This window comes from Sus scrofa, chromosome 2 (assembly GCF_000003025.6).
Source record: "Sus scrofa isolate TJ Tabasco breed Duroc chromosome 2, Sscrofa11.1, whole genome shotgun sequence".
NCBI classification, from domain to species: domain Eukaryota; kingdom Metazoa; phylum Chordata; class Mammalia; order Artiodactyla; family Suidae; genus Sus; species Sus scrofa.
The window spans coordinates 7391091-7404903 of record NC_010444.4 but is presented as its reverse complement, the minus strand read 5'-3'; the positions used below and the strand labels follow the sequence as shown (position 1 = coordinate 7404903).

The following is a 13813-nucleotide window of genomic DNA, read 5'->3' as shown; positions in this document are numbered from 1 at the left end:
GTGTTGAATCAGACACCAGAAAAAAAAAAAAAAAAAAAAAAAAAAAAAAAAAAAAAAGCCCAGAGAAATTTCTGCAGATAAACCAGTGAAGAGAACGCGCATTATACATTATTGTCAACATAATCACTCCATGAAGAGGGAAGGAGAAAAAAAGGAAGCAGAACGAAAATGAGGGGTTCAAACCCCCCGACACTGCAAAACATTCAGACGTTTGGGATTAAAATAAATTTTAAAAGGAGACCTTCCAGGAAGGAGAGGAACAAATGGAATCTGAGGCAGCTCAGATGCTCAGGGAACGTGGAAAGGGCTCTCCGGGCTGGCAGACAGGCCCAAGGTGGCTCAGGGTGCCAGGATGGATACGGACCCTGGACCTGGGGATTAACCCACTACTCTACTAGGGGAGCAGAGATGAAAGAACTATCTCCCCGCAACTACAGCACCTTGAACATCTCAGAAGCAAAGGAACACCCCTCACCCTACCAGCCCAACATGGATGGCCAAAGGTCTTTGCCGGGAAACCATTTGCTCCTCTCTCCTTAGAAAGAGAAGAACGAGAAATGAGAAAAGGGAAAGGAATCTAATTGCAGCAGAAGACCGGGGAGAGCATCTCCTTGGACGGAGTCTGAAGAAAGGAAGAGATAAGGAGATAACAAAGGAAAAAGAAAAAATTAATAAAAAATTCACAATATGGAGCCAGCGTGTTCCGATTCCGTCCACAAAAATAACTCAGGCTGCTTTGCCGAACCATCCTGTCCACCAGGGGCGCTGCTGAGGCTGTCTGCCTGGAAGGGTCACCAATGGGCGCGGAAAGTCCTCACTCTCATGGCTCGGGCCATCGCCGCTGCGGGGAGGGATCCTGGCGGCCCGGTTTGGGGAGAGGCAAAGGGATTTGGGTGAGGAGAGAAAGAAGACAAAGAAGACACTCGATGCTACGGGGCGCCAGGAGAGCCCAAGCTGGCGCCCCTACTACCACCTGCCCGTTCCCAAGCGAGTCCTCAGTCGCTTGGCCCAGCCCGGTGCGTGCACACACACACATGCGTGCACACAATCACATGCGTGCGTCCCAATGTCTGGCTCCATATGGTGAGGTTCGGCGTGTGTTTAAACGAGACCAATTCTCTCTCTATATAATATATATTTTCTTAAAAAACCGAGTCTAGTTCTGTGGTGGAGGCGGTGGGGGAGCTGGAGGCATCCCGAAGGGTGGCATGCCCGCCACCCCCATGCCCATCATGGTGACAAAGTTAGAAGGGTCCATGGGAGGCGGAGGAGGGGGGGGCGGGGCATACATCATGCCGGCGGAACCAGGCGGCGGAGGCGGCGGAGGGGGAGGGGCCCCGGGCGGCAGAGGCGGCTGGACCCCTGGGGGCAGGGGCACCATAGTGGGGTTGCCTTGCATCTGAGGGGCTCCTGGAGAAGCTGCGGCAGCCGCCTGCTGCTGTTGCCATGGCGGGATGGACCCTGTGCCAGCGCTCGTGGTGGTAGTCGTCGTATCTGGGGTGGTAAAGAAGCCCAAGGTCACACGCGCGGGGGCACACCGCGGCTCTCTGCGGCTGCTGCCTTGGGATGGGGGGCGAGGGACGCCTGCTCCTTGCTTGGCATGCGGTACGGTGGTGGGGGGCGGGCGGGCGGGCGGGGCTGTCCTGGTGATGGGGAATGGAGGGGTGGGCAGGACTACCCTGGGGTCAGCCTCGAGGTCTCTAGGCTTAACAGAGTAAGCCCTTTGTCACCAATGCCCCTGCGCGGGCTGAGGGAAAGGTACCAGACACAAGAACCGGTTCTGAAATCCCTCCGCCCATCCGCCGCCACCACCGAACAGCACATTCAACCTCAAGGCCACAGCTACTCTCCCGACTGCCCGGTCCCATCCCCACAGTCTCTCAGGCCCCAATCACAGCCCTCTCCAGAGCATGCATGCACCCCCCCGAACCCGGGCCAAACGCAGAGGCAGCCAGCAGCTCACCCAGCCGGAGAGCCTGGGCTTCTGGCATTCTACCTGTGATGGTGGGCTCCCCTCCGGCCCCCCCACCCGTCCGGAGACAAAACCACACCAAACATCACATCTCCTCCCAAGACCCCCAGAGGCCACAAGGCCCTATCTGGCAACCCCCCAACAGAGACCAGAGTCTCCTCTCATCCCGAGGTGCCTGCCTGTGTGAGCCGCGAGGGTCTCTTATTCCTCAGCCCCCTCCCCCCATCCCACCCACCCCCAGGAGTCCAAAATATTCCACTCACTTTGCTGCCATGGCAAGGGGGTACTGGAAGCCATACTGCTGCTGGGCGGAGGGGGCGGCGGAGGCTGCTGCTGCTGCTGTTGCCATGGGGGAAGAGGACCAGAGGGCGGGGGCGGGGGCTGCCCACTGGGAGGCGGCGGCGGTGGCGGCATCATGCCCATAGGTGGCGGCGGCATCATACCTGCAGGTAGGTGGAAGCAAAAGTGAGGCCTCAGGGGAGAAGAGGGATTTTCCACAGCACCCCACTCACTCCCTGGCCCAGGGAGGCAGAGCCTCCGCTGCGCTGCGCAGACCCCCAGGCTCCATTACCTTTTCCTTGATGCAGGCGATAGACCCCAGAGCCCACAGGCGTACTTCCCAGGTACTGATCTTGATGGAAGGAAAGAGCAGGGACTTAGCAGGACATTGCAGCCGGCCAGGGAAGCTGCCACCCCCACGAAGGGCTTACTCAGTCCCAAGGGCTGCAGTCACCGCCCCATCAGAGCAGTTCTAGGACCCTGCCTCTAAGAGACAGGCCTGTGCCTGCCCCACAAAGAAACCCCTTCCTGCACCAGAATGGAGTCTTCTTCCTCCCGGAGCCCACGCCTCGGCAAGAGACTCAGAACCAATACCCGACCACTCTGAAGGCTGCTTCCGGGCTGCAGTGACTTGATGTAAACCAAACCCTCACTGATCCCCAGGCCCCAATGTTTCTGGTCTGACACTTACTTACCCATTGGAGGAGGGCCATGGTGCCCAGGTGGGTGGGGGCCCTGGTTCATCGGTGGCGGCGGCGGCTGCATCCACGGGGGTGGGGGTCCGTTGGGGTTGTGCTGCATGGGATGTCCACCATGCCCACCTGTCAGGCTGGGTAACGGGTGCGGGAAGCTATGGGGCCCACCTCCGGGCCCACCGGGCCCACCGCCGTGCATGCCGTGGTAGGGCCGACTCTCCGAAGGGCCAGAATTCATCCAAGGCGGGCGGCTCTGGGTGGTGGACATGAGAGACTATGTGAGAGCATTTCCCGCCAACGTCCCTGCCTGTGCCCCCTGGTGGCAACACTGTTCTTTCGGCTCTGCCACAGGACCAGAACGCAAGGACAAGGTCTGCCCAGAATGAGAGGTCCCCAAACATCCCTGACATCTCGAAAGAACAATGTTGCCAGCTGTGTCCACCTGTTCCACCCAAAGCGCCTGGCCACATCCCCCCGTCTCTCAGGAAGAGAAAGGGGGCCCAGGGCCAGGCTGCGAGCAGCAGCCCCTGGAGCTCACCGGTGGAGGTGGGTTGTTGGCGGGAGCAGCAGGCCGAGGCGCACTGGCCAGGGGCGTGGAGGCAGGCCCAGACGTGGAGCCCACAGATGCGGGCACAGGAGCCTCCCCCAGTTCGGCCATGAGGGACAAGTACTCTTTATCCATCCGCGCTTTATCCTGAGCTGACTGGGGGTCACCAGGCCTGAAAGGAAGGTGGGAGACAAAGGGAAAAGGGGGGAAAACTCATTAAGAAGAATTTCCACAGAAATTTTGAGGAATTGAGCCAGCCTTTCTAACCCCTTCCTCAAAACAGTCTCCGTGAGCTCTCCAATCCCTCGCCCAGCCCTGCCGCTGGGATTTCCACACGTTCCTCTGCGGCTGCAGAGACCCTTGGGGCAAGAAGGAGAGAGAGGCAGCACCAGGCCACAGCCTGCCACGCCAGCCAGGAACGCTCGGCTTGAATCCACGTCTGCATTCCAGGGCTGAGGGAAGGAAAATCTACGCAAGACCAGAGCAACTGCCAGAATTTCCTTCATTAACAAAGCTTTTTGTTAACGTAGAAAAAAGGTGCTGTCAAAGTGCTGGTGTGCAAGTGGTCAAACTCCACAGACTGCTGTCTTCTTAGACCAATCTTAAGCAGCAAAAGGCACTCAGTAACACTAAGCAATACTGAAAACACACAGGAAGACAACTTCCCAGTTTTCCTGGGCTCCAAATGAGCAATAACCGAGGGGTGGTTCTGCACCAGCTGTCTCTCATCATTCTGGGCTTTTAAATCACCCCATGGCAGGCCATTCAGAGAAAGGAAGCTTCTCTTGGGTCTACGGATTAAGAGCAACCCACCACTCTACTTCAGAGCGGTCCAGTACATCATGGGCTATCAGGAAACTACAGCCTCTCACCTCTGGAATTTGCAATCAGAAGCAATGTGGCCAGCCCCTCCACACTTGGTACACACTGTGGTATTGGTAATGCTGCGGGTCTCTGAGCTCTGCCAGGGTCTTAAGATCCTGCCGAGAGAAAAAAAGTCACCTCCAGGGCTATGGCCAATCACCTTTCATCCATGGGCCCCTCAGGTTTCTGTGCTCCCCTCTAAAGCAACTGCATACCTGTTATCATCTTCCCGAAGGGTCCCGTTCAAGCGAGCCAATTCTCGCAGCTGCATCTTCCGCAGATCATTCTGGTCCTCAGGAGTCTCAATACCCTGCTTCAGGATGTTTCTTATCTGATGGAGACGCAACGGGCAAGAGTTACCTACGACCTGGGACTACCACCTGGATTTCTGGCAAGGGGCTTCCTTTCTGGCTCCCTCACCTGTTCTACTGCTTTCTTCACATTCTCCATAGTATTAGCAGTAACCAGGGCGTGAAGCGGCTCGTCCTCTCCAGGCAGCATCTGGCCATCCTTGCGCCCGACTTTGCCTTCCTTCACAGAGCCTTTGCCCCGGATCATGATCTTGGCGTTACACTCCTTCTCTATGTTCTTCAGAGTGTTCCCTCTAACAGAGACAGACAGGACCGCTGTTACACCTGCCACGCAAATTCACAGGCCAGAGGGGCTCACAGGCACCGGGAGGAAACTGTGAGCGCAGAGAATGGGATTTTCCCACCCAGAGCTCCGTGATCTCTAAGTCAACCTCAAAGCTGACTTCTCCGCGGTGAAATGGGGAAATTTAAGAGATTTTCTCAAAGAAACATGAACTCAGCCAAAGTGAACATCCTGCCAAAAACAGGAAGCTGAGCCACCAATGGCACCCAATCAAGCACAAGACAGACACATCTCAGTCCCTTAGGAATTCCACATCCCACAGGATGGCAGTCACTCACCTGGGCCCGATGAGCAGCCCCACAAAGTTGATTTCTGGATACTCATCTTGCGGAATCATTACTTTATCGCTCACACGTGTTGCTGGGGGTCTATTTGAAAGAAGAGACTCAGAGACTCATTTCTCAGATGACACAGATAGTCCGCAGTCTTCTAGAACTAACCCTTGGCACCCCACCCCCCGCGTTAATCCCAGGTGACTGGGAGAAAGGGCGAGATGTTAGTACCAAAACTGCTCTACCAGACCACACCAATGTGTAGGTGTGCCTGTCCCAGCTCACTTACTTGTAATCGGCAGGTGGCTTAAAGTCGGGGTTGAGTGCAACCATCTCCGTGATGAGGTTATGCCGCTCCTCTTCGAGCTTTTTGCGGGTGCGGAACTCCCGAGTGTTGAGCCGCTTCCCCTCACTATTGTAGATGGGCTCAGGGGAAGGGGACCTGTGGGAAACGGACTACCGTCACTGCTCTGCCCTCGCCCTTCTCTCATCCCCACATGGGCTAAAATAAGTCTTCCCCAGCCCTCTGCCTCTCACATCCTAACACAACTCTCTTCGGAGGAACCGACCATAACGTGTGCTATTCAAGATCGTGTGGAATGGGGAGGTGGAAGGTGGCTTAGCATTGCGGGGACTGGGGTGTGTGAGAAAGAAAAAAAATGCTTTTGCTTCTAAAAGTGCCATGAGGAAAAATAGTCTGTCCGTCCCGGGGAAATCTTTGGACTGTAAATGGCAAGGATAGGATCACCCTCTGGAGTCATCTTGCCAAATATAAATCTCATTTGGAAAAAAACTAACAGTATTACAACTTTACGAACCACAGGAACCCCAAGTTTAGGTAAAATGTTAACTCTTGCAGAGCTCAAGCCCTATCAGGAAGAGTGTCTGTACCCCTACCACGTAGTTAAGCATGAGCTCTTTAACCCAAGGCAACTGGGACTCAAGGTTACTGCAGCTACTTGGCCCCCACAATGGAGAGAGATGGTTCAAGGCTTCGTCTCTGCTTTTCCTTCAATGGCCTGGCTGGCTGTGTCCAAGGCCCAGGAGTCAACCTGTTTTCTGGCTGTTGGAGGTTGGGGAGTCTGGGTAGAGAAAAACGTTAAATTGCTAAAGCAGCTTCTGAGAGAGGCTGCAAATGCAGATTTGGTCAAGTACTTGTCTAGGGTCTGAACCTGCAAACAGCAAGGGGAAAACCTACGATTCTCCACCAGAGTTTACAAGTCCAGAAAGCAGATTTTCTCTCTCTCTTTTTTTAAGGAGTAAAATGCTGTTGCTACAAGTAAAAAAATAGTAATGATAAAATGGTCAGTTTACCACAGCTGGATTTTGCGGTAATTAAAAAAAAAAAAAAAAAAGATGTTACACTCCTAGAATTCTGAGTTAAGATTACAAAAAGGACCATAGCTTGATATTCTGAATGAAAATTTAGTAGCAGCTGCAAGAAGGGAAGAGACCATGTGGATCAGGTTATTTAAAAAACATCCTGAAAGTAGTCAAGACTCCTATATACACCCTTGGTTTAGTTGAGAGAACCTTGCCTAGTTGGAGAGCAAGGACTGAACTCGGCTGCTCCCACTGTCTTCGGCCTAAAGGGAACCATGTCATACCACGTTACACACACGATGGAATAAAAGGTCAGGTTTGTTCATGGCTAATGACGACTAAATGAAACCTCCGTTTCTAGCATTTGTATAAACTGTTAACACAATTCAGTAATAGTGAACAAAAACAAACATACCCCAGCTCATTAGACTATCATCTTATACGTTTAAGTCTATAAGAAGTTTTAAAACATTTTTAACTGTGCAAATTGAGCAACATCAAAATGGCATAAAGTGGCTTAATATTGAGAATACACCTTCTTAAGAAATAATCTTAAGTAAGAAAACTCATGCATTTCCCTCCAACCTGGGCTCTTTCAAAGCAAAACCATCGGGCATTAGTGCCTCTTTCAAACTGAATACAAGGGAGAAAAGAACCTGCTCTAATTTTATTTCTAACATGCTTGACATTTCTAATTCCCACCCCAGAGCTGTCTAGAATTAAGCATTTCTGGCTAATCACCAAAACAAGTTTTACCAGTACCAAATTGGTCATTTTTTAAAAGGCCTCACAACAGTGTGACCTCGTTCCAAACTGTGGATGGCAAAGGCAAAAGCCAATATTCTAGAGGTCAGATTGGCCCAACTTCTTCACTTTGAATAGGCATCATATATAGAGCATCTAAATTCTATTCCGAATTCTCCAGAAAGCAAAGAGGGTTTGTTAAAAATTCAACCTTTTGAGGAATTGCCTGGTAACCTGTAGACATGTTATTAAAGGGAAAAAGGCCAAAAAGGCCCTAAACAGTTGTGGTCTACAATCTACAAAGTAAATCTTAAAAAAAAAAAAGTCAAAATATAAAACATAGCAACCCGCCAACCAAAATCTACAGATGAAAAAAAATAAATTTAATAAAGTAAAATTAAAAGAATCAATATGGAGAAATAAACTGTTTCCTGACAAAGGGCAGCAGAAAGATGCTTGAGTGAGTGGCTTCTAAAATCATTACATAATCTTTCTGATTTAACAAGTTATTAATTAATGGGTAACAAAAGCCAAAAATACTACTTTTTAAAGCAAAGCATTTTCAACTATATTGCATGCACCAAGAGAAATTTCGAGAGGGAGGTGTACTGCCCTTCTATTAAATGGACCGATTTTAGCTGTTCAAAATCAGCTTGCCAATAAAATTCCTGTTTAAAAAAAGTTCATTTCCCTCGGACTTTTTAACTTTTCAGAGGTGAGAGAAATTGTAAATGGAAATAACATGACCACAGCTGTTTGAGGACCACACTCCCTTTGAAAAATAAAAAATAAAAAAATAAAAAAAAAAAAAAAAAAGGGAATTTAGAGCTGGTTGCTTGCCTTCCCAAAACAAGTGAGAATATTCTGGCCCCTCCCAACACCCCAGGCAATGATCAAGGCTGAAAATTAACTGGCAGTGAAGGAAGTTGGTTAGAATCTCATCTATTTTTAAAACCATGTCAAAACCATGAGCAGGAGACTACATCAACAAGCTGACCAGACTGAGTTTCCGGCCTGCTCAGACTCAGCGATGCTCAATATTCTTAATCCCTGCATTGTGTAGTACCTGTAAGGAAAACTACACCCTGGGCCTTCAGCCAAAGCAGGTACTGAAAAGGCTGGTTAACAGGCCACCTCTCTGTCCCTATCCATAGGTAAATCAGGTTAAAATCTACAGGCTTACCAATTGAAAACCCGTTGTCCATTTTCCTGTAACTTTGATTCTGCTAGTAATTGAATTTCATTCCAATTTACTAACTGATAACTGACCATACATACTGCTATTTACAGTCTAGTACCCAAAATGGTCAGAGTACCAGTCTTCTTACTAGGATTGTATTGAACTGACACAACATGTTGCCACCAGTAAAACGTATTGAGAAAAAGGTAAAAGCGTTACTGTCAGCTGGTTAAAACTGTTTCCCAACCTGTCCTCAGGGTTAGGGGGGATGCCCAGGTCTCCTGTGCGCAGTTTACGAGTCAGGTCTTCTATCTGCAGTTGCACTGGAAGAAACCAGGTTAGGAAAGAAAAAAAAAGGATGGAAAAAAGACAATGTTACCAAAAAACATCTCAAATCTCAACAATAAGCATGAAGAACTCGGAGACTTTGAAAAGGGACGATTGATCAGTGAACACATTGAGGCAAAAACCCCCAACCACCTATCAGCAGGAGTCCATTTACATCTTTAAGTATTTTTTCACTTCAAAATGGTTATCACTTAAGGAAGCAAACAGTTTGTTGGAAGAGGGGTTAGCAGTATAGACTGTTCACTAAGGCTAACATCAAAGCAATTATTAGGAGGTGTTCCACCTCTCCCTCCCCACCAAGGCTTGCTTATACAATTGGCACCCAGAACCAAACCATGTATGTTAGCACCAATACCCTGTTTCCCACCAATTACTCTGAGTGCAAGACTCTTGTCTCAGTTTTTCATTATTAAACACAGCCCAAAATGAGATTCAAATTAACATGGGACAAGGAAAAACACCAGTCAAACAAAGACCATTTTCACTGATACCAGCCTTAAAATTCCTTAAACAAGTTAAGACATTAAATAACCAATTCAACAACCTCATAGAAGTTTGTCCGTTCTCCTGTACAACCAGATCCATACTAGCAAGGATCCCCAATATGTGCTGCTTTTATTCAAATTGTATGACAATCCATATACCTTAATAAACCAGTAACCACAAAGTTTGAGAAGTCTGTTTTTACACTTGCTTCTTATGTGGGGAGTAAAAGGAGGGGTGCAGAGGATGGAAAGTGTGGGTTCAGGAGAATATGTGTGGCCCTCAGATCTTGACAAATGAGGCTGTATGTGAAAAAGAGAAATGAGGGTTTCACAAAAGTTCAGTGACTCCAGGGAAGTATCACCCGGCTGACTGCTCAGAGAATGGGAACTGCGGAGCCAGACTGCTGTCTTCAGCACACTGGATCATCAAACCACCTCCTTCTTACCTTTGCAGCATCTGAGTGTTCTAGGCAGACATCTCTAATAAGGGCAAGTCTGGGTTGGGTTAAAGTTGAGTTGGCTCCAAGTATTAATGCATGTCTAACTCCAGACGCTCTTCTAAATTTTCAATACATCCCACAGAGCTATGTATTACCACACACCCACTCAAACGTGGAAGAAATGAGAGTCCATATTAACATCAAGAGCAAATACTGGGGCATTCTGTACAAGGCAGTATGTACATGAGAGAGAGAAAAGGACACATGTGGGCCCCTAAGCTCTTTTATGCCAGAAACGTTTTGACATGGCATTCAAGTATTAAGCCCAACAACTCAAGGTGAAAGTCACCTTCACAGAGGTAACTGGACTGCGTAAGGGTGTGGGATCTGACCTGAGGAGGTGGCTGGCACATCGAAAGCCCGCTATCTACCATGGAGCAGAGAGCTCTACTAGCCTTGGCTTTCATTCTACGTTGATTACAGCTAAAAACAGCCCTTAGGGCCCAGAGCATTAACTGCCCCCATGGGAAGAGCCGGAGATGTAAAAGAGTTTGTTTTTCCCATGTTCTAAGTCTGCTTGTGTTCTTGGGCTATCACTCCACAAGGGGTATTTTCACAAAGTTATCAAGACCCAGTCATGATAACTGAGACATAAGGGGGTGGGCGGGAGTAGACTGGAACAGCAGGGAAGAATTATTAGTATCACAAAGAAAACTGACAACTCCAGCACCTCAAAATGCTCAGCAGTCTAAACACACAAGAAATTAAGATCCTTAAGAACATGTCAGGCGTGAAGCTTTTTATTGTGCAGGCCACAGCCTCACAGATCTAGGAAGCTTCTGCCCTATTTTACTCCAAAGGGGATGTTGATTTGGTTAGTAGAAGATGTTTATCAAGTGAACTTTTTTGAGACAGCTGCAGAGGCACATAAAGGTAAAACTTGCATTAAAAACCTTGTATTTAAAAAAAAGGTAATTTTGAGGTTAATTTCATTTCTACTGTGGACAGTCATACTTGATTTTCAAAACTTCCCAACAGTTAAACTCTTTTATTCTAACCCTTCGTTATTCCATCAGAGAGCTGTACCCCTTTGTCAGCAGAGCTCTTTAGTAGTAAATACTAGAGCCCCCATTTTAAGACAGCTCTCCAAAGACCAACCAGAAAAGATGCTGAAGGAAAAGTTAAATTCAACGAAAATGGTAAAAAGGGGTGCACTGTAAACACACTTTCAGAAACACCTTTTGATTAAACTGAGGTTTTTTTTTTTCTCTTTCATAAAGTACCTATAAAGAATAAAAGACCACATTTTAGGGAAGGGAAGAATATGAAATTATGGTGAAAGGCCATGCTGTGAGAAAGGTACTTGGTTTACAATACCTGCAATGTGCTCCACTGGGGCCGTGTCCAGAGAGGCGTGAGACACTCACCTCATCAAGTGGCAATGAACAGCAGCTGAAAAGGGTGGGGGAGGGTGCTGGACGGGGGACTATTCTCACTCCTAAGTGGGCCCCTCTACCCTCCTGGCACTCATGGAGAACACTATTGTTACAAGCAGACTGAAACAAAAAGCTACAAATGCAGGCCTCTTGGAGCAAAAGTGAATTATATCAAAGTCACAAGCATACCTGACAACACCTCCTCTCAAGAAAAGAAAACACTTCAAAGTCTCAAACTTTGAACAGATAAAATGTTTCTCAGAATAATAACGTGAAAAAGCGTTTGGGTGCAGAACGTGTATTTACCTATATAAGCTCTTTCTTGTTCCCGAGTAAGTCCAGGGGGGATAACTGTAGGCATTCCTGGAATCACTGTCTTCTGTTCCATTGTGTCTTGGTTCCAGCGGCTCCTCTTCCGTTTCTTACTTGGGAAGTCTAAAGAAGAGAAAGTTCATCAGATGCAAATATAAACTACCAGGATAACTTCCGACAGGCAGTTCAGGGTACTAATGGTCCTACACACAACCTCAGCAGACTGTGAAACAGAACGTGACCTAAAATGAAATGGCAAAGAATGAAAGACAAGACACACACACACACAAATATGGCCACTAGAAGGATACCTGGACCAGAGTCTGAAAAGTTAACATTCCACATTTACAGTTTTTGACCACAGAAATTCTGCGAAGCACGAGAACAACCTAAATCTCAACGCACAGTTTCAAGTAGTGAAATAAAGTGTTGAGGACATATATGTATATTACACAGTTGCCCATGAACACATTAACAGCCCCAGAGGCAATAAGAGCAGACTCAATATTCAGACAAGTCCATAAAACAACACTGGGACCTGCTGGCTCCTCCCACTTCCACCTCCCCACCTGTCACCTTTTGAAGGGAGCCAGAACACAACCAACCTTACGGTTACTAAGTGAAAAAGTTCCTTCAGCAAGATCACTTTCTTTCTAAGTTTAGCTAAGATCAGCGTTGAGTTTTCCTGGCCAGTTAGTTGGTCACTTAATGTCTAAAGGATACATCAAAAGGTCAACAAAAAACAAGCTACACAATAGTAGCCAAATCCTCCTACCCTAGTCCACAGGCAGAACTCCCTAGCACTTGGTTCACAAAAGTGTTCCACTTCTCAGGAGCTAGGCCTAAGGGGAAGCCTCAAGAGAGGAAGGCGGGTCAGACTTCTTTTAAGGTACATAAAGGAAGATAAGAAGGAGAATTTCCTTCCCCAAAATGAACCCCCCCACACACACCAAAAAACCGGACCCAACCATCCCCTAAAGACTTTCAATCTCTTTCATTCTCTGCAATGAAAACGCTGCCTTACTGTAGAAACAGAGGAGCTACTCTCTGTACTTTCCTCCCTTTACGACTCTTCTACAACCAGAAAAGGATGTTCCACGTCATCAGTTGACCCTTCCAAGCCCTCCAGACATGCACACCCAGCACCCCATCCACCCACTCGACCCCTCCACACCACTCCCCTACACTAGGAGTGGAGAACAAGAGAGCTCCCGCCAGATTTTAGTGGGGGCCTTAAGGCCCGGCCGCCACACTGCGCCTGCGCGCAACAAACCTCCTCCCGCCGTGCCCCCACCCCTTCCCCTACCGCGCGTGCGCACTCGAGGCCCGAGAACCAGGCCGCGCGCCCCGTGGCGCCTCCGCCCGGGCCTCCCCGTGCGCGCGCGCGCCCCTGCCGCGTGCAGCCGCCGTCGCCACCGCCGCGCGCCCCTCAGCCGGCCGGGCCCATCCGCGCGGCGCCTCTCGCGCTCTCTCGGCCCGACTCACCTCCTCCGCCGCCGGCCGGGCCCGGCTGCTGGTCCTGACGCGGCGGCTGGGGTGGCGGCGGCGGCGGCTGCGGTGGCGACACGCGCTGGTAGAGCGGCGGCGGAGGGGGCGGCTGCGGCGGTGGGTACGAGGAGCCCGGGGAGGGCGGCGGCGGCGGCGGCTGCTGGGGAGGCGGGGGGGCGGCGGCGGCGGCGGCGGCGGTGGCGGAGGCAGCGCCGCGAAGGGAAGGCCGCGGTCAGGGCCCCCACCGAGCCCACAGGCGGGGGCGGCGGCGGCCCGGGCACCAGCAGCCCCGCCCCAGGCCCGGGGGCAGGCGGTGGCCCCGGCTCGAAGCCCCCTTTGGGGCCGGGGATGGGGGGAAGGCCGGGGGGGCCGAGCTTACCCAGCGGCGTGGCGTTCGCTCCAGTCGCCATGGCGCCCCCGGGGACCGGCACCGGCGGCTCCTTTTCGGCGGCGACGGCTTCTCCTTCGTGACTCTTCCGAGGGGAGGGAACCTGACTGCGTTCCGCGGAGCGCGCGGATCCCGTCCTCTCACGCGGCGGGCGGGCGGCGGCGGCGGCGGCGGCGCGAGACGCACAAAGAGGGAGGAGAGAGGGCGCCGCGGGGGCGGGCCGGGGGCGACGGGGCCGGAGCCTGGATTGGCCCGGGCCGAGGCAAGGGGTCGAAATCTGCGGCCTCCGATTGGTGGAGCCTTAGCCCTTCTCGATGTGCGTTGGGATTGGCCGGACCGTTAGGCCTGGCGAGGAAATGGCGGCCGAGCCTGGCGAGCTGGGAGGT

General features: G+C 50.6%; 1 protein-coding gene across 1 annotated transcript; it reads right to left on the bottom strand.

Annotated features, from left to right (window-relative positions):
• Positions 211 to 13609, bottom strand: SF1 (splicing factor 1). Its single transcript, XM_003122587.5, is given in 15 exon segments — positions 211 to 856; positions 2236 to 2415; positions 2544 to 2603; positions 2947 to 3220; positions 3485 to 3665; positions 4366 to 4473; positions 4573 to 4688; positions 4778 to 4961; positions 5290 to 5379; positions 5573 to 5725; positions 8778 to 8853; positions 11546 to 11674; positions 13037 to 13199; positions 13202 to 13263; positions 13266 to 13609. Coding segments are annotated over 15 exon segments (2025 nt in total). The 5' UTR covers positions 13450 to 13609; the 3' UTR covers positions 211 to 791.